The sequence below is a fragment of the Hemitrygon akajei genome, chromosome 4 (genome assembly GCF_048418815.1).
Source record: "Hemitrygon akajei chromosome 4, sHemAka1.3, whole genome shotgun sequence".
Lineage (NCBI taxonomy): Eukaryota > Metazoa > Chordata > Chondrichthyes > Myliobatiformes > Dasyatidae > Hemitrygon > Hemitrygon akajei.
The window spans coordinates 97,171,322-97,193,299 of NC_133127.1; the positions used below are offsets into that span (position 1 = coordinate 97,171,322).

The 21,978-nt window shown below is 40.6% G+C and overlaps 1 protein-coding gene across 2 annotated transcripts in view; it reads right to left on the bottom strand.

Moving 5' to 3' along the window:
* Nucleotides 1-2,235: 2,235 nt before the first annotated feature.
* tll1 (tolloid-like 1) overlaps nt 2,236-21,978 on the bottom strand; it is a 396,079-nt gene continuing 376,336 nt past the window's right edge. For both annotated transcript variants that reach the window (XM_073043080.1, XM_073043082.1), the window contains exons 21-22: nt 14,760-15,010; nt 2,236-4,889 (exon numbers count right to left, since the gene is read on the bottom strand). In XM_073043080.1, coding sequence (XP_072899181.1) covers nt 4,755-4,889; nt 14,760-15,010 — 386 coding nt within the window. In that variant the 3' untranslated portion in view covers nt 2,236-4,754. The remainder of the gene's footprint in view (nt 4,890-14,759; nt 15,011-21,978) is intronic.

Here is a 21,978-nt window from a genome sequence, read left to right on the forward strand (position 1 = left end):
CCTCACACCATCAGGTTCAGGAACGGTTATTATCCCTCAACCATCAGGGTCTTGAACCACAGGGAATAACTTCACTCAACTTTACTTGCTCCATCACTGAACTGTTCCCATAACCTATGGACTCACTTTCAGGGCTCTCTTCATCCCATATTCTCAATATTATTTATTTATTTTTCCTTTCTTTTTTGTAGTTGCACAGTTTATTGTCTTTTGTCCACCTTGTTGGTGTGGTCCTTCATTGATTCTATTATGGTTCAAAGATCTAATTTAAGGTCAGAGAAATGTATACAATACACATCCTGAAATGCTTTTTCTTCACAAGCATCCACGAGAACAAAGAAGTGCCCCAAAGAATGAAGGGCAGTTAAATGTGAGAACCCCGAAGTCTCTCCCAGCTCCCCCCTTCCATGTGTAAGCGGTAGCGAGCAACAATCTCCCTCCCCCCACCGGCAAAAGAGCAAGCGTTGGCACCGCCACCGAGCACTCAAGCGTGAGCAAAGACACGGACTTGCAGTTACCCCGAAGACTTGCGTTTCATCCAGCATTCCACATATCACAGATTCTCTCTCCCTAATAAGGGAGAGGGCGGTGTCCCCATTTTCCCATTATTAGATATTATTGAGTATGCCTGCAAGAAAATTAATCTCAGGGTTGTATATGATAACATATATGAACTTTTACAATAAATTTACCTCTAACTTTGAATTTTTGGAAAGAAAAGCTTGACATCATGGTGGGCATGGAACTCACTGAAATGTGAGTGTAGGGGGTCAAAGCTAAGAGTTTTGCTGAGGATAAACAGTTTGCCTCAGAAAAGGGAGAGTGGTGAAGGCATGGCAGGGTTTGAAGCCAGGGTTATAGGGAGGTTAGAAGCTTAGGGGCATCAGAAGAGAGAGGAGGGTTGGGGTATTCATGCAAAGTGGGTGAGAGGAAGATTGAGGCTCAAAGGAATGAAGGGGGTTACAAAGAGTATAGGAGAGTCTGAGACACCAGGGGTGGATGGGGGGCAGTTGTGGATGAAGAGGAGCAGTGGGACCCAGAATATGAGGAAGCCTTGGGCTGGAGGTGGAGGCATTTGAGGCTGGAGGTGGAGCAGTTGGTGTCTCCTCCTCCTTCCCTTTCTTCCATGGTCCACTGTCTTCTATTATATTGCTTCTTCTTCAGCCCTCTACCACCCATTACTGCTTCCAACCATCTTCTTACTTCATCTCACTCCCCCACCTGATCTCAACTTGTACTCCTTCCCCCTTCTCATTCTGGCTTCTGCCCTTCCTTTCCAGCCCCAGAGAAGGCTCTTGTGCCAAAACATCGACTGTTTATTCCTTTCCACAGACGCTGCCTGACTTGTTGAGTTGCTCAATATTTTCAGCATCTGCAGAATTTCTTGTGCTTCAAAACAAGGTGCATCCTGGCACAGCTGAAACATGGGACAAAATATATGCTCAACCACAAAAGCAATGAGGAATAGATAGTGCAAAATTTTCCAGTGGTTAGTTTTTACTCAATCTATTATTCATCAGGTGTCAGTAAAAATGCTGTTCAATTGTCTTGACTCTTCAAGACCCAGAACCCCAATGGCCACCCTAGGTTTCTTCAGGATGATTCAGCTCAGTCTGCATTTAATATAGATGGAATGCAATGTGAAAAAAATGTTGTCATATAATTTATTAGCAAAGGTAGAAGAGTATTTGTAAATTGAAAGGGCTTACTATTTTGAGGGACCTGGGTTCCTCAAACAAAGGGGTCTGAAAGGGAGCATTCAGAAAAAAAACTATCTTGGTAAAAGGATTTGAATACAAGAGTAAAGACATTTTACTGCAATTATATAATGCTCCAGTTACATTGCATCTGGAACACTGTGTTTTGGTCCAGTCTCACTACCCAAGGAGGAACAGTGAATAGAGGTAATGGAACAAACATTTACGACATTAATACTTGACATTGGAACACTAGTCCTTTCCAGAGGCCCATACTCTCAAGTTTCCAAGTATAAGAGATGACCTTATTGATCTGGTCTCGTTATCTAAAGAAGAACAATGAAATGGAACAAACATTTACAATAGTAATTCTTAGGATTGGAGCACTGGTCCTTTCTGGAAGCCCATACCCTCGAATTTCCAAGAATAAGAGATGACCTCATCAAAACAGACAAATTTCTTCTGGGACTTAAAAAAAGTATGATTCCATACAAATTGCAGTTAGTGACACAGCATCAATAATATGCAGATGTTGGTGTAATGTTTGTAAAAACATATTTATTAGTGCTAGTGATGCTGTCATGGATGTAGGGTATAATACAGATACAAATAGGATCATTAGTGCTAACTGCTAACTTAGGTAGCAATTTACTGTATGAAAGACATTGTAAAACAACATCTCCTGCAATGAGATTTAATTTTACTCCTGAACCTTGACTGGAGAAAAACCTTTAACAAGAAGCTTCAAAAACCACAATGTTCTGGTTATAAACAACAGAAAAAAAGTAAACCAAAAAAAAAGCTTCAGCTTGACATGTACTGTAACAATTCACTGCTTAATCTTAGAATGCCTTTGTAAGTGAACACGTACTAACACACATGTTGTAACTAAACATTCAAGATTATGGTTCATCTATGGAACCTGGAAAGAATGGTTAAGACAGAGCTGTCAGGCTGAAGGCTGGTTATTCAGCTCTGTTGTAGGTTAATTGTGTTCCAATTTTTCACTTTTGTATTGAACTAAATAGACTGACTTTGTGAATAATTTTCCGCAAGTAAAAATGATATGAAAAATGCTCAAGTTGTTGAATTATTTTAAATCAAGTATTCAAAGTATTACAGAAAGATCTGTACGCCATGTGCAAGATTTACAAGGAATCATTCTAAAGCATTCGTTGTCTCAGTTTGGCGTCATTCAATGTCTGTAGTGAGATGCTGAAGATGTTCTATAGGTCAGTTGTGGAGAGCGCCCTCTTCTTTGTGGTGGCGTGTTGGGGAGGAAGCATTAAGAAGAGGGACGCCTCACGTCTTAATAAGCTGGTAAGGAAGGCGGGCTCTGTCGTGGGCAAAGTACTGGAGAGTTTAACATCGGTAGCTGAGCGAAGGGCGCTGAGTAGGCTACGGTCAATTATGGATAACTCTGAACATCCTCTACATAGCACCATCCAGAGACAGAGAAGCAGTTTCAGCGACAGGTTACTATCGATGCAATGCTCCTCAGACAGGATGAAGAGGTCAATACTCCCCAATGCCATTACGCTTTACAATTCTACCGCCAGGACTTAAGAACTTTTTAAAAGCTATTAGTAATGCTTTTTGAGATAGTGATTTAGATGCATATCATATTTTTTACTGAGTTAAGTATTGTATGTAATTAGTTTTGCTACAACAAGTGTATGGGACATTGGAAAAAAAGTTGAATTTCCCCATGGGGATGAATAAAGTATCTATCTATCTATCTATCATAGGAGCAGTGGTTTTGCAGCAGGACAATTTTGTTTCATGTTCAAAATGAGATTTGTCTTTGCCCTACTGTATGTCTGCAGCTGTTTAGACAATCATATGAAGTTGTAAAGATTGGTGCCTCATAAGCACAAGATGGTTCTGAACATGGAGTAGCACCATTTGAAACCTGCTTTACACGGCATTTTCTCGAGTCTTTCAGGGGTATAATTCAGCTTTGATTCGTTTGCTAGTTCAGGAGATCTGACTATCCTGAAAAGCTGATGATGAATTATGGGAATATAGGATGCAGAGTTTATTTATGTATTTTGTTCCTCTTTCTGAAAATCATAGCACTAACAATTGTCACCAGCTTAGTTATAATTTCTCAACACACAGAATTGCTATATGGGTACTGTTGTGGAATTGCAGTTAGCTGTTTTAATACTCCATGGCCATTTGCTCACACTACTGCTGTAACACTATTGTTAACTGGTTACCTATTAATTTGATTTTCATTCACATAAAGTCATATGCTTATCACTTCAGATGATTTACATAATAGCTCAGAGACACATACAATATAGAGCCTAAAACTAGGCCCTTGGTATCATTCTAAGTGCAAACTACCAACACACACACACACAATATATAAAACTATCCTGGCACATTCCAATAGCAAAATATAAAAAAATGCTATCAGGATTTTCAATGCTCTTAAACCTGTGATTTTTTTTTGGTACTGAAGGAATTCACAGTTTGCTACAGTGCTCATTTGTTCTGCTTGAAGTCCTGTATCTGAGAGACGTAATCACAGATAATAGTCACCAGTAAAGACATCCAGTTTAAAAAAAATTACAAAATCCTCATAAATTATGTAGTAAATGATTTTCCTTTATATTAATAAACCACATGTTGAAAAGTGAACAGTACATAGGATACTTCTTTTCTCCTTTTATTGTTTGTGCCTGATTGAAGAAATTAATGAATAGCATTTGTTGAATTTATAGGTTCATTCCTAAGGATAGTGCAGTTGGCTGAGAGTCTGTATAGCAGTATTTCCACTGGGTGAAACTCTAGCCAGTAGTGGACAGAAGCTGATGCAGCAAGCAAACCTTTATAATTACTCTGCAGTAGCATCCTGTTCCTGCAGTTTCGTACTCAGCCTAATTTTCCGCAGTTTTGAATTTTCCACTGGAAGTTCTTCAACTTCGTGCTGACATTGCAACAATTCATTTCCTTCAGTTCCTCCGTGTTCTGTCAGTATAAATCATTCAGGTTATTTTTGCCTTTGTTTTATTTTAAGGATACAGCAAACTGTATTGATGGCCCAAGTTACTTTTTGATGTGGAGGGAATCCTGGAATTTTGTGCTTGTGTATCGTATATGGAATCCTTTCTTGTTAATTGTGTCATCAGTATGGAAGTGGAGTAAAATTGCATTTCCTGTTGAATACATTTCTTCAGGTGGCTATAAAAAAAGTAAACAAATCCACTTTAAATCGCTTAGAAAATGATTGCTGGACTTATACAATACATACCAGTTCCTACTTATATAGAATAAAACCCCTCAAGGCAGTTCACAAGATCAAAAAATGATAGCTTGACAAGCTGGAGACATTAAAGGGTTCTAATCAGTATTTAATAGGAAGCAGAAATACAGAAAGGTTTTGGGAAGAATCTATGTTCAGAGTAACTAAAGGAAGGAGCCACAGTGAAGGGGAGAAGGGGTGGGATTTATAAAAGACTCACAGTTGAAGATTATATAAAGGACTGGAGCTTGTGACAGAATGAAGCTGCAAGGATCTTTAATTACACTGTAGAGTTGGTGGCGGGTAGTCTTTGTAAAAGAGAGCAGAACAGCTCATCACCAATTTAGGTCAAACAGGATGCCTAGGTTGTTAAGCAAGTTTAACCTTTGTGGGAAGGATAATGGGATCAGTGCTGAGAGAATGGAATTGTGTCATGATCCAATTTCATACATTACAATATTGATTACCCTTCAACAATGTATCTTTTTCTTTGTTTAATGCATCAACAAATGAAAGACCATGCAACTTACTTTATAACTTAATTAGGGGTAGTTATGTTCCACTAGTACATTAAAAATCAAGCCACTGGAAGGAAGTGGTGAACTGGCAGGTCATCGTCACATTTCTTCTTAAGCAGTTATTTGGGATCAAAGGTGACTTACTTCTCTTCTGGTTTTGATGTTGGAATACCAAAGTAGGAACTGCAGGTGCTTCAAGGTGCTGGGAAAATGATGGGCAAGAGGTGGCTGATGGGAAGTTCTGACTGATCTTTTGTTCCTTCACCATTAGATCTAATTATGAGTCATGGGCTAGGGTTTCTCAGGAGTCAGTCGGATTACGGCATTTTATTGGAAGCTCTGGGCAAACCCTTGAATCATTTTGTCAGATTGGTAATTTCCTCCCGTACAACAACTCTGGCTATTTTGCGAGTCTAACATCAGGCAGATGGACAATGTGACAGCCCAGAGGAGTTGGTTGAGTGCAACTAATAACTCAATGTTGGGATGTTGGCTTGGAGAGGAACTGATGCGGCTCACTTCCCCTTCCAGTGAATTTGGAGAATTCTGCTGAGACGGTGCTGTTGGCATCTTTGCAGTGCATGCTGTACACAAGTCTCAGAGACACCTATGATGACACAGGGATGATTGCTTCCCAGTAGACCACAGTTTTGCACCACGTCTAAGGAGTTCATTCTCAAATCTCTTGGTTGCTATTGTTTATTGAAGACAGTGGTGAACTTCATCATCAGTGTCTGAGATAGTTGTGCTGTCCTCTGTTATAGGCTCACAGCAATCCCTCATGAAATCTAAAGTCTGCTCTCTTCTGTCAAGACGTGTATTGTATCTTTTTTCAAAACCACGAGGTGGTTATTGGCATAGCAGGGATGAGAATTTCCTTATCATCATGGAGATATTCAATTCAGAGCTTCCCTGAAAAATGTTGCCAGCCTTTGACCATGCCCACTGCCAATATGCAGACTGAGCAGGATCAACTGTCAGTTTACGGGATAGTGTCAATCATAGTAAACACAAGGACTTGTTCTTTGGAAGCTGTTCTGACTGATCATCATCAGCTCCGATTGGAAAAGGCTGCAGAAAGTTCTAAACTCAGCTAGTTCCATCATGGGCACTAGCCTCCCCAGCATCCAGGACACTTTCAAAAGGTGATTCCTCAAAATGGCAGTAACAATCATTAAGGACTACCATCACTCAGTACATGAACTCATCTCATTGCTGTCATCAAGGAGGAGGTACAGGAGCTTCACAACACACACTCAGTGTTTCTGGAACAGCTTCTTCCCCTCCATCATCAGATTTCCGAATGGACAACGAACCCCTTGAATACTACCTCAGTATTTTTTTCATGTCTTTTTTGTACTACTTGTTTATTTTTTAAAATATATTCTTATTGTAATTTATAGCTTTTATTGCAATGTACTGCTGCCACAAAAAAGCAAATTTCATGATATATCCTACTGATATCAAACCAGATTCTGATACCAAATGGTGCTGCAGCTTGTCAGGACACTCTCAATGGTGCTCCTGTAAAAACTGGTTAAAGTGATGGTGAGAGGAGGGAGCCTCACTGTTCACAGTCACCCCAGGAAGTGGAGACGCTGCTGTGCTTTCTTGACCAAAAAGGTGGTGTTGAGGGATCAGGTGAATTACCGGATGAAAGCAAGCTTACCACATGCCTTCTTCACCACCATATCTACTTGTGACACTACTTCAGGGAACTATATGTTTCTACCTCTTGGTCTCTCTGATCTACAACTCTCCCAAGAGGCTTGTCGTATACTATGCAGGTCCTGCCCTAGTTTAACTTCCCAAAATGTACTACTTCGCATTTGCTGAAGTTGAAATCTATCTGCTATTTCTTGCCCCACTTTTTCATTTGATGTAGATTTAGTGGTAGCCTTAGACAACCTAATACACTGTTAACCACACACTAATCATCCACAAATGACTAAGTAAGCCACCAATATTTTCATCCTAATGGTTAACGTAAATGAAAAGTACTAGTGACCCCACCACTGATCTTGCAGCACATCACTGATCACAGGCTTCCAGTTTGAAAATCAACCCTCAACTTCCACTCTGAGTTCTGCCACCAGCCCAACTCTGAATCCAGTTGGCTAGCTTACTCTGAATCCCATGTGCTCTAACCCACTGGACAGCCTATTCTGCTGGCCCTTATTGAAAGCCTGGAAAATGTCCGTGTAGACAACATCTTCTACCCAGCCTTCATCAATGCTCTTGGTCACCTCTTCAAAAAGTTCAATGAAATGTTTGAAACATAATTTCCCATGCACAATGCCATGCTGACTATTCATAATGATCCCTTGCTTTTCCAAATGCAGATAGATCCTGCCTCGCAGAATCTACTTCAATAAATTATTCACCACTGATGTCAGGCTCACTGGTCTATAGATCCCTGGCTTGTCCTCACAGCCCTTCTTAAAAAAAGGCATAATATTAGCCACTCATCAGTCTTCTAGTATCTCACTCATGTCTAAGGACAATGCAAAGATCTTAAGACTTCATCAGGCCCTGGGGATTTAGTTATCCTTATGTGCCGCAATATCACCATCACCTCTGATTTGCAATATACTTAAAGTACAGTTAGACAGATTTTTACATTAAGGGGAATTAAGGGTTATGGGGGGTTATGGGGAAAAAGCAGGTAGATGGAGCTGAGTTTACAGACAGGTTAGCCATGATCTTATTGAATGGTGGGGCAGGCTCGATGGGCCGGATGGCCTACTCCTGCTCCTATTTCTTATGTTCCTATGCAATAGGAAGGCACTGAATTGCTTGATGCAAGGATTACAACATATCCTGATTGTACCATTGAACATTTTAAGAATAAAGTATGTTTTTCATTTCAAAAAAAGTTTTTGATATAACATGTAAATATTAACTGGAATGGTCAGTACACAAACCCTTGGGAGACTCCACAATTAAAATGTAAGGAAAAGAGGATAATCCATAACAGGAAATTAGAGGCAGAGCCACGCAACAGGAAAGCAGCTCCTTCAGCCCACTGTGCATGTTTTAGCCATCAAATAATTACTTATAGTAATTCAACAGCCATCCCATAGCTTCTATGCCATTGTGTTTCAAGATTCTGAAATTTAATGAGAGTCTGTGCCCTCCAACATCACTGCAGGCAGTGCACTCCTGATTTCAGCCTCCATCTGGTGAAGAAAGTTTTTTTTTCAAATCCCTTCTAAATAATCTGCCCTTTATCTCAAACCAGTGCTCTCTGGTTTAGGACTATTTGCAAAGCGGAATACTTTCTCACTATCTACCCGATACCTCTCATAATTATGTACATCTCATGAGTCCTCCCCCACCCACAACCCCCAAACGAAACAAATCCAACCAGTCTAATCTCTCCTCAGCTAAAATATTCTATTCTGGGCAACACCCAATGAATCTCCTCTGCACACTCTAGACATTCTTCCTACAGTGTGATGTTTAGAACTGTACACAGTACTCTAGCTGTGGCCTAACTAATAATTTATCTTGTTGTAGCATAACCTTTTTGCTGTTGTTCAGGCTAGTAAAATCAGACTTCATGTATAACTTAGTCACCTTATCTGATAATTAATCTCTAATTATCAAAGGGCTTTGGATGCATACAGTAAGGTCCTTCTGTTGTTCAGTACTTTCAAGGGTGCAAGTATCCTAGGTTTATTATTCCTCACAAAATATATCACTTCACATCTTGTATTCATTCTCCGCCATTTCTCAGATCATCTTATGAACTGATCAATATTGACCTGTAGCCACAGGCAACTCACCACCAACACCACCGTCAACCTTGCAGTATGTCAGCTACATCAATGGCTGCAAAGATGCCAAGAACAGTATCATGGCAATGTTTACCAAGATCTTATTCACATTGCAATTGTTTTGCCAGCTTTGATTCTATAGCAGGGTCAGGTACCTGGTAGAGGAGGTTCAAATTTTAAAGCCATCAAGTGTTACAAGAGTTAAACTAAATGCATAAAAATATCAACTACAATATGTGATGAGATCTTGTGCTCCTTAATGGGGAAAATGTCCCGTAAAAGTTCAAGTGAATGCAGGCACTGAGCCAAAGGAGGAAAAGTTAAAGTTCAGTGATCAAAAGCTCAATCTAAAAGAGAAGTCTAAGGAAGACCATAAAAGGATGCGAAGCAAATTTAAAGCCTTAGGGATAAAAACTCAAAATGTGCTGCCTGCATAGCTGGTAGAGCAAAGAAAAAATGCATAAAAGACAGAATGAGTCAGAGGATGGGTAAAATTGGCAAGGGGAATGTATAATTGCAGGATGTTAGAAACACAAGATCTGAGGCCCTGGAGGGATTCAAGCATGTGGAAAATTTGAAGTTTGATGTGATTAATAAAATCAGCATCTGAAACTTCCATTATATTCAGTTTAATCGAATTTTGAAATGTAAGAGTTTTTTTTATGATTCAACAGCATCACAGAGAATTGAATGTGCTTTCACTGCAGGTTTTTGTAGCGGCTGTAAAAATTGTGTTCTCATAAATGCAGTATATTATTAAAGGGATAATCCACAGTGCGAGTTCACTTCCCACTATGATAGCTCGAGAATTTGATTTCCGTTAAAGTAAACTGGTACCAGTACCATGAAGCAGGTAGTTTGCCAGAAACGCAGATGTCCTTTACAAAAGAAAGCATCAGCCCTGACCTAGTCTGCTTTTTGATAACTAAAGTTTCTCAATAACAGAGCGAGCCAGAGGTCTCTGCAGTCTTATGATAGTCCGCAATGAATATGGTGGAATAACATGAGATTGACCAGCTGTAAAGTTGGGCAGAGTAGTGGCAGATGCATTCTAAACCTGACAAATGCAAAGTGATACATTTTGGAAGATCAAATAAGGGTGGGCATACACTATAAATATTTGGGTTCTTGGGAGTTTTGATGAATGGAACTGTCTTGAGTATAGGTCAATAGATCTCCAAAAGTGGACATTTACGATGCTTATCTTGCTCACCATGGCATGGAATATAAGAACAGGAACATCAGGATGCAACCTTATAAAACTTGGACTATTGTGTGCAGTCTGGTTACTGTACTACAGGATGATATGATTCCACTGGAGACAGTACAGAAGGAATTTGGCAAGATTGGACCATTGGACCACTTCACTTTTGAGGAAAGATTGGATTGACTAGGTTTGTTTACCCCAGAGCAGAAGAGTCTGAGGTATGATCTAATAAAGGTATACAGAAGTATGAGGGGGATACAGAGGATAGAAACTTTCTCCCTTGGTGGAAGTGTTAAAATAAAGAGGTGTAAAATGAAAGGCAGGAGGAATGGAGGGGTTCTGAAGGGGGATTTTTCCCCCACACTGAGTGTGTGCAATCTGGAATGCTCTGCTGAATAAGTTTGTGGAGATAGGTATTCTAACAACACTTAAGTAGGATTACTGACAAGCACATGAATCATTAACACATTGAAGACTATAGACCAAATGTGAATAAATGGGATTAATATAGACAAGGACATTGATTAGTATTGAAATTGGTTTATTATTGTCACATGTACTGAGATACAGTGAAAAACTTTTCATTTTGTACTGGTCATGAAAAGGAGAACAGTGTTGTAACTACAGAGATGTCAATAAGACATACAAATAAAACAGAAAGGTTCTGATGACGTAGACTGGATGATCAAGAGTCTATCTTTAGCCGATCATTTGCATGAACGCAGTGGGACAAGGGGCCTGCTTTTGTGCTGTGGCACTCTATGACTCTCCCTATGATTCTGATTAAGTTCCGGAATAGCACAGTGTGAATTTGTTCATGACAGCAATTACAATGACTCAAAAAGTAACTCACTACCATCTTCACAGGGCAGCTACGGCTGAGCAATGAATGGGAACTTTGCAATATCAGCCACATCCTAAGAATGTTGGGTGTTACATAGACCATTTACTCAGCAATATAAACAAGAATAATTTTCACATATTCGGTATGAGAATCTCGACTCCCAAGACTGACAGGAATTTGAAAAGGACATATGTCAACTGAAAACAACACAAAACCTCCAGTGTGGTAGCACAAACCCGCCATCAAACTCATGGTCTACTGGGCATCCGTGCCCTCCTGTACACTCACAGCAATCAGAGACATAGAGTACTTGCAGAAGGCACATTAGAAAGGTACTAGCAGTAACGTATCTGCAAACTCCTAGAGGACAAGAGAACCAGTGTCAGTGCCATCTCCTTGGCACCATTAACCAGCTTAGAGGCAGCAGGGTTGCTGGGAAGGTCATGTCATTCACATACCCTAACTGAGACTCTCCAATCAGATGCTCTTTTCTGAGCTGAGAGTTTGCCAGATGGATAGACAAAATGCCTAAATGGAGCCATCAAAGCCTTCGGGGAAAAGTGTGTATCTCTACATATTTGTTGGAATCCTTGGCCCATTATTAGTCAAAATGGAGAAGGAACTCTCAGGATGGCAATCAGAATTTTGTAACTCTTGATCAGAACACAAAAGCCAAACAAAAGTGGCAGAACCACACCAATCACCACCGTACCCCATCAGAAACTCCGATGTGACAGAGTTTAAGGGTCACATCAGTCACCTTACAGCTCACTGAAAAGAGCAGTTTCATGTCACCCTTCCATGAGGGACTGTGTAAAAAGAGAGTGTATGGGCGGGGGAGGGGTTGCTTATGTATGACTGCCATTTGAGGGAAGACAGAGAAGTAATGGGATCGAATTTCCTGGGCACTGGTGTTCAGAGGAAGGACTCAAAGCCAGGAGTTCAACTGCAAAGACAAGTCATGGGTTCCTGGGAACAGACTAGCACAGGGAAGTTGGGAGCGTCTCCGTGATTGAGAAATATGCTACATTAGCTGAATGACGTGGTTTAATGCAAGTGGCGGATATTTAAGGCCTCACTGTACCAGGAGTACCTGGTGGTGGAGCTCAAAGCTCTGAAAGGAATATGGTATGTGGGATAATGTCATGGCAGGACCACGTAGACAGCAGTGTCTAATCACATTGACCAAACTTGCCAGGACTGGCCAGTCTGAACTTACAGCCAAATATCAGCACATTGTAATGTTGGTGGCAATTAATTGTAGCAGTTGACTTGCAGAAGGTTACTTCAACAAATAAAACAAACCTTGTTTTATGAAACACACACAAAATGCTGGAGGAACTCAGCAGGCCAGGCAGCATCTGTGGAAAAGAGTACCGTCAACATTTCGGGCCAAGACCCTTCGGTGGGACTGGAGGGAAAATGCTGAGAAGCAGATGGGAAAAGAGAAACACAAGGTGATAGGTGAAACCTGAAGGGGGTGGGTTGAAATAAAGAGCTGGGAAGTTGATTGGTGAAAAAGATACAGGGCAAGAGAAGGGGGAATCTGATAGAAAAGGACAGAGGGCCATGGAAGAAAGAAAAAGGAGAAGCACCAGAGGGAGGCAATGGACATTCAAGCAGATAAGGTTAGAGAGGGAAGAGGGAATGGGGAAAGGTAAAGGAGTGGGGGGGGGGGGGGGGGGGGGGAGGGGTGGAAAGCATTACCGGAAGTTCGAGAAATCGATGTTCACGTCATCAAGTTGGAGGCTACCCAGACGGAATATATGGGGGACGTGGAAACTGGTGAGGTGGTTGCTGAGGACAAGAGGAACCCTCTCCCTGATAGGGAGGATGGGGTGAGGGTAGACATGCATGAAATGGAAGAGATGCAGTTGAGGGCAGCGTTGATGGTGGAAAAAGGGAAGCCCCTTTCTTTGAAGGAGGACATCTCTTTCATTCGTGAATGAAAAGCCTCATCCTGAGAGCAGATGCAGGAACTGAGAGAAAGGGATAACGTTTTTACAAGTAACAGGGTGGGAGGAGGTATAGTCCAGGTAGTTGTGAGAGTCCGTGCGTGTGTAATAGATATCAGTAGATCAGCTGTCTCCAGAGATAGAGACAGAGAGATCGAGAAAGGGGAGAGCATGTCAGAAATGGACCAGGTAAATTTGAGGGTAGAATGTCCTCACCTATCATCCCACCAGACTCTGTCCAGCGTATAATTCTCCGCAACTTCTGCTCTCTCCAATGGGATCCCACCACCAAGCATATCTTTCCCTCTCCCCCATCTCCTCACCCCGCCACTTTCTGCTCTCTGCAGGGATCACTCGCTACATGACTCCCTTGGCATGAACAGTGATTTCTCGAACTTCCAGTAATGCCCCCCCCCTCTCATTCACCATTCCGCATTCTCTTTTCCCTCTCTTACCTTACCTCCTTGCCCACCCATCACGGCCCTCTGGTGCTCCTCCCTTTTCTTTCTTCCATGGCCTTCTGGCCTCTTCTGTCAGACTACTCCTTCTCCTGCCCTGTATCTCTTTCACCAATCAACTTCCCAACTCTTTACTTCAACCCCCTCCCGTTTTCACCTATCACATTGTGTTTCTCTCTCCCCTCCCCATCTTTTAAAACTACTCCTCAGCTTTTTTTCTCCAGTGCTGCTGAAGGGTTTTGCCCCAAAACATCGACTGTACTTTTTTCCATAGATGCTGCTTGGCCTGCTGAGTTCCTCCAGCATTTTGTGTGCATTGCTCAGATTTCCAGCATCTGCAGATTTTCTCTTGATTGTGCTCGTTTTACTGAAGAAGGTAATGGTCTTGAATAAATGTGGGATATTTCCATTGTAACTTCATCAGGACCCTGGGTGAAGTGCCACTGGAATTAGCTGTAAATAACTGAATACACCAAAGGATTGGTCCACATCCCAACTTACAGCAGATTGGGCTAACCAGTGAGTCTCTGATTGTGTTAATACATGCTGAGAAAGAAATGGAAGGATAAGGGAGAGCCAAACGTGAACGATGCATGAAAAGAACATGGATGATGTTTCTACACTGCAAGATTATTTGCCATGTTGTTCTACATCAACAACATTTATATATGCCCAACAACTGAAGTGTTTTGTATCCAAGTTCTTGTATTTCTTTTCTCTCTTCTATTTTCATTCATCTTCTTTGATTTACATTTCCTCTGGGCGGCTGTGATCCACCACATCTTTCAGCTGTTACATTTCTGTCATTCAGCTTCTCTTTATTTTCTCCTACCCTCTCCACTCTTTGCAAATTGTTTGATTTCTAACTGTTCTGAGATCTGACATTGTCTGGTGTCTCACCTGCTATTTCCATCATTTTCTACTTTATTGCAGGTTTCCATTACCAGCCAGCTTCTCAGGCAAAGATCATCAATAATTTACAATTTCATAGAATAATTCATAGTTAGACATCTTAATATAAATCCTTTGAAGTTGGCTTGTTCCTTACCCCTGATCCACAGAACTGTCCAAGCCTTGAAGCAGTGGTGTCAAACCCATCAAATATTTCAATAAAGTCGTAGCCACAGTCAGCTTCCACTTCCACTTCAAATGTTTGGAAGGATAACTCCACTCCATAACCTTTTTCTGCAACAACCTGCCATTCACAATCAACCTGGCCTGGATAGTTGTTGTCCCCAAACTGTGCATGGGAGTACAGCTCTTTGGATATAATTTCAGCCCGCAGTCTCCCACCACATTCTGAAACAAAGAATTTAACAAGTAAGCAATTTGTCAATTGGCACATCTGGTTACAAGACATGGAAGGCATGGAAATCCATTCAGAAGAAATTTAATACTCTATCATAATATTAACTTCATAGCCTGATTATCCTCATTATGAGTTTTCCAAAATCCATTCTCAATTAGACATTAACTGTCTTTCTGTAAATTGTTAACTCTTTTCCCCACACTACGTAACTAAACATAAGCATAAACATTAAAAGTTAATTTGATCCTTTTAGTAAATAAAAAAAGTAACAATTTAAATTTGTTTCAAAACGGGAGTGTAAATTAGCCAAGGATTTAACAATGACCCATATTCTCCAAGAGCTTGGGCATGAGTATATATTTTAAGGAAGAAACTGAAGGTGGAGAGAGGTCGGATGGAGTCAAGGAGAGCTTAGGGGCTAACCTGAGAGCAATGCCACCAATGGTCCAATGTCTAGAATCACCTGTGCAAGAGACTGGCCTCATAAAAGCACAGAGATTATGGGGAGACTGTAAAGCAAGCTAGCATTGTAGTGTAGTACTTAGCACTGCACTCTATAGTACCAGCGACCCAGGTTCAATTTCTGTTATTGTCTGTAAGGAGTTTGTACGTTAGCCCTGTAACCATGTGAGTTTCCTCCAGGTGCTCCAGTTTCCTCCCACATTCTAAAGACATTCTGGTTGGTAGGTTAATTGGTCATTCTAAATTCTTCCATGATGAGGCTGTGGCTATATTGGGGAATTGCTGGGCAGCATGGCTCAAAGGGACAAAATGGCCTATTGCACACTGTATCTCAATAAATTAAAATTTTAAAAAATAAACTTCCGAAAATTTGCAAACTTTAAAATAAGCATGAGATTGTGAAATTAAAGTTTAGATGAACTGGGAGATGACAGACACAGGGCTATGGGGAACAGGGACAATGTGTAAAACAGGGTAAGGGACTTCTTTCATGAGGCACGATGGGAGACGTGCTTTAGTTTGGGATGTTGACAATCTCACACTACCTGGGGCAGCCTTTATTTCAAAGGGAAATAGGCTTTCTCATAACATTACTAAGGGTTACCCTACTTCCCTTAGTAAATTTGCTACAAAGGTCAAGTTCCGGGTCAGGAAAGACTGAGCCACCAGGATTTTACAGTCAGCAGAGACACTGCAAAATCATTGCTATCTATAAAAGTAAACTGAAACTTAACTGGCACAAATTTTCCAGAACTGTTGGAAGAAATTCTTCCTGTTGAGTCATAAATGCTGCATTGACAAGTCTTGCTCACGGACATCCCCCAAGTTCCCAGACAACAGTCAAAGGCTTACATCTGGCTGTTGCTCTAGGTGGGGAGAGGGAAGAAGGGAGGCATAACAGGGTGCAGTGGACAGAGGAAATGGAAGAGTGTTGGCAGTTGGAAAGAGAATGAGAGAGGGGATGGGAAGTCAGAGTGGAATGGAATGAAAGGCAAGGCTGAGGAAGGAGAGAGAATGACAAAAGGAAAGAGAATGAGAGGTGAGGGAAATATAGTGGGGCACTGGTAAGAAATGGAAGGAGAGAGGGAGGGACAGCAGGAAAAGATGAAGGGATGCATTAGAGAAGTCTGAAAGGAGGATTGAAGGATGAAGGTCAGGTTATTTAACAGCAAGAGAGAGCAGGTGGAGTTCTTGGACCCTTTGTGCTTAATTTGCCATTTAATACATCCTGACCGAGCTTTTACCCCACTTTTATGTACTGACCACACATCACTTGATTGTTTACGAGATAAAAAAAGAGTGGTGGATGGGGAAGTAGAGACCTTGGGAACTAAAGTGCACCTGCTGACATTGTTTTCAGAGACCAGTATGGACCGTTGGAATGCTGCTGTTCATATGGATCAGGAAGAAGGGCGAGTAGGAACAACAATCAGGGATTCAGAGGAAAGGGGGAATAAAACAGAACTGACAGTTTTTATTGGGTAGGAGTGTGCCAGACAAGGGTCTGGAACTTAAGCAATCACATCTCCTGTGGAAACCAAAGGCATGGAAGGGGATGGTAGAAATTTCCTTGGGATCAAGATATGGTAGGACTAAGGATGACATTAATAATTCACCTGGCAGACATCCCAGTCCAACCTCACACTGGACAACAAGGTCCCATTCTCTGCGAAGCTCCTGAAGGAGCAATGCCTGCGAAATAACATAAATCCATCCAGCTCCACTGAGGACATAATGTCTGAACAAAAAGTTGATTTAATCTTGAAGTATCATTAAAACCTGTGTGGATGAGTTTGTGCCTATGAAAATTTGCTGTACATTTCCCGAACCAAAAGCCATGAGTGAACCAGGAGGTTCATTGTCAGCAGAACATTGAAGTCAAGATCTAGGAGGATTTAACCAGATCCCAACATAAAGATGCAGCTATAAAAGCAGCAAGACAGTGGCTATATTTCATTAGCAGTTTGAGATTTGATTTGTCTCCTAAAACACTCAAAAACTTCTATGGATGTACCGTGGAGAGCATTCCGACAGGCTGCGTCATTGTCTGCTATGGGGTGGTGGGTGCTACTGCACAGGACTGAAAGAAACTACAGAAAGTTGTACAATTAGTCAGGTCCACCTTGGGTACTAGCCTCCATAGTATCCAAGATATCTTCAAAGAATGGTGCCTCAGAAAGGCAGCATCTATTATTAAGGACACCCATCACCCAGGACATTCACTCTTCTCACTGTTACCATCAGGTAGGAGGTACAGAAGCCTGAAGGCACACACTCAGCGATTCAGGAACAGCTTCTTCCCCTCTGCCATCTGATTCATTAACAGACATTGAATCCTTGAACACTATCTCACTTTCTTTTATTATTTCTGTTTTTGCACGATTTTTAATTTCTATTTAACATACATGTATATACTTAACAGTTATTGACATACTTACCGGTAATTATTTTTTTCTATATTATCATGTATTGTGTTCTTGCTGCAAAGTTAACAAATTTCACGACAAATGCCGGTGATATTAAACCTGATTCTGATTCTAAAGGGCCTGGACAAATTTACAGAGTGATGCTAACTGACACTGAATTTGTTTTTATGTTTCACTTGAGAATGGAAACGGAATCAACTTGCACAATAATAAATACAAACAGCTCATCTTATTGAATTACCAGGCTTTTAAAAAAAATTTTGATCGCATACTCAAATAATCTTTTTAAAAAAATGCCTGCTTGGCTGTTTAGCCGAAAGGTTTAATGTTTCAGAGCAGTTGTGATTAACAACCTGAAAAGAGGTTTGACACAGATGTACAGAATTTTGGATCGCTTGGCAATTCAGTTGTGAGAAGCTCGTCATATGGTAATCTCCTGACATAGATTGAACATACATATACACAACATTAGACAATTCTAAAATGTTTCTCATCTACCTAGCTCTCCACATCACCTTCTCCATAATCACCCTAATAAATTTCTGAAATTTTTAAAATTACTGTATCAGTTGTCCTGTTTACCAACTTGTCCAGAATGAAAATGCTTGCCTCCACAATTTCTCTTCTTTGTTGTGTTCACAAAAATTCTGTCAATGTTCTGGAAATGCAACGGAACCATAACAGAATTTCTGCGGCTAGTGGAAATCAAATCTGCCTGATGCACGACAACGTGAATGAAGTGAAAAGTCCAGGTGCTAAGTCCAACCTCAGCATTGCAGCAGCAATCGACAAAACAGGTAGGATGGTAAATAATGTAGCTTGAATTGTGTACATTCAGATTATTGTATTCTAGTATCCAGCAAAAGGCATTGTTGATTGAGTCAAATATCACACACGGCCTTTATTCCTTTTTTATCCTCAAAGAGTATGAAGGGTTGGAAATAAACGTTAAAAGCCGAATATTTGTGGATATCGTGGAGAAATATCTTCTCTCTTCTTGGGTGCTGCTTGACCCATAGAAGCTTTACAGTACTTTTCTGCTTTTACTTACGATTTCCAGGCATTTTGATTTCAAAAGCTTTCAGTTTAACAGTTTAGCAGCTTAAAGAGTAAATGTGGTATATTCATGCATGACCAGCTATTTAATTAATTGATGAGTTAGTCATACCTTATTTTAATCTGCATCCCCGTTGGACCATAAGACAGCAAGATATAGGAGCAGAATTAGGCCATTTGGCCCATCGAGTTCCTATGCCATTCAATCCTGGCTGATTTATGATCCCTCTCAACCCCACTCTCCTGCCTTCTCCCTGTAATATTTGACACTATGTAATCAAGAACCTATCAACCCCCTTCTGTAGCAATGCATTCTACAGTTTCACCACCCTCTGGCTGAAGAATCTCCTCCTCAACGTGGTTCTAAAGAGACATGCTTGAATTCTGAGGCTACGCCCTCACAAGCTTTAGAATGACTTTCTAACCATCCCACTCACAGCAATGTAACAACTATCAGCACTGCACATTCCCACTAGATGGAATGAAGGATTAAGTTTATTTGCTTTGCCATGCTGTTTCACACCAAATGCTCACGATGATCTTATGGCACAGCATTAATTTGCATAATAATTACTAAAATGGAATTTAAAATGGATCTCAAATATTTAAATGTTAATAAAATATGGGAGAAATATTTTGTTCATGTTCTGCTATTAAACATAGAAAGTTTGACACTTTAAATAGAAAATAGATTATGTGCACTCAAGATTTCTTACATCCAGGTCTGCTATTGGTAGACTGGAATCAAACAGTGCGTCAGTCTTGTTTTGAAAGTAAAACTAATAAGACACTGACTGAGATTACTGCACATTAGTTATACTGTTATTCCAAAGTTCTGAAAGTGAAATTTCTCACAATAGTAGCGTACTGGTTAGCACAATGCTTTACAGTACCAGTGACCAGGGTTCAATTCCCGCCACTGCTTGTAAGGAGTTTCTACATTCTCCCCATGAACACGTGGGTTTCCTCCGGGTGCTCCGGTTTCCTCCCACACTCCAAAGACGTACCGGTTGGTTGGTCACTGTAAATTGTCCAGTAATTAGGCCAGGGTTTAATTGAGGGCTGCTGAGTGGCGAGGCTTGAAGGTCTGAAAGAGCCAAATCTGCACAGCATCTCAATAAATAAACATTAAAAACACAAACCATTAACACTACCCTACACTGTAAACTTCATACCAATAATTAACAATCCAGCCAATGTGGAGTTCAGATGATGCTGTTTTAGCTCTTCGACGCACTACATTACAAACAGATACATTAACATACAAGAAAAATTTACATTGTTCTGCTTTATGGGAAGAAACTGAGGAACTGTGAGGTAAATTGTGATCTCCCATATCTGAGTTGTACTGCAGGATGCATGAAACGGTATTTTATGCCATAAATATATAGATGGGGCCTGAACATGGCATTTGAGTTCAACTGGGCGGAGGATGGCAATGCAAACTTCACCTCACTATAAACACGAGAAAATCTGCATATGCTAGAATCTAATATTATTGTGTATATTAATATTCTCTACTTTATTATTAATTTGGTCTGTACACTTCTAGGTGTGGTTTTAAGTGTTGCTGCTGTAACGAAAGAATTTCCAACTCGGCATCAATAAAGTACTTATTATTATTATTATTGTTATTATTATGCTGGAAATCAAAGCAACACACACAAAATGCTGGAGGAACTCAGCAACTATGGAAAGAAGTAAACAGTCCCGATGAAGTGTCTCTGTCCAAAACATTGACTGTACTCTTTTCCATAGATGCTGCCTTGCCTGCTGAGCTCCCCCAGCATTTTGTGTGTACTGCTTCACCTTATTATATCAGCTTTAGAGTGATGAATCAGATCTCCTTTAAAGACACATTTCAAAATTGGCAATAATTTTTTATTAAATTTTACTTCAATAGAGCCCTAGAACAGAAGCATTTCTCTTAGCTCCAAACAAAACTGCAAATGGCTGCACTCCTCACCACCCATGCCTCTGTAATGTCCCCCCATCCCCCTGCTTGAATTGATCAACTGGAATTCATCAGCCCCCAACCAACCAACTGCATCTGAACCAGCAATTGATTCATTCAGCTGAGCTCAGACTGGCACTGAAGCAATCACTCTATTAACCACACGTCCAATTTCTCAGCTGGAACTGCAATAAGCTGTTCACTCTCTGCAAATCTCACATAAAACAGATAAAACCAAAGTGGGATAAGGCTGCTGGGCAGAACACAATAAAGGTAAGGGAATGAAACACAGCTGTTAGCTGGTGTTTGGTCTCAACATGATTTAGAATGGAGCCCAGCTGTGTTTTCCAAGTTAACCTCCGACGTTAAGATTTGACATTCATCAAGAATCCAGATTCAATAGAAAACATCCTTTCGTTTTAAAGCAGGGTATGTAACAGGAAAGTTAATATTTGGCTTCAATACATTCCATTGAAAGTAATCCTTCACTTCAGTTGAGTGAAGTTCTTCGTGGTAGTAATTATTGTGGAATTGTGTATTTGGACAGCCTGAGACTGACTCCAATCAGCTGAAATGAAGTAAAAACCAAAATTTAAAAAAAAACACTGGATAACAAAGATTTTGCTTCCTGAACACTTTTGGGTGTATCTTATGTATTTTGGGTTGCTGATGATGAAAATCACCAGGAAATTTCCCTATCAAGCACTGTTTTTTTTTAAATAGCCTGTATTTGTTATTTCAATTCATAATTCAAGTTGGTTAAAATGTTGCCCACAATGTAAACCTTAAAGTTTTCTATCTTGTCCAGACATGATTTGACAGAGCAGATTCTGCATGGCCGGACAGGTTTTAGAAGGACAGCTACTAAGAATATAGCTCAGATACACCAAGTACTGTTGTTTCATTTACGAATGGGATGGCTATGCTAAAGAATCTTATTACATTAAAAAGGATTGGCCGCTCTGTAAGCAGTTGCTTCCAGGACAGAAAAGTGTGGCACATATGCTACATGTAGATCCAAGAAAGATATTTTTTACCTTCTCTTCATATAAAACAGGGG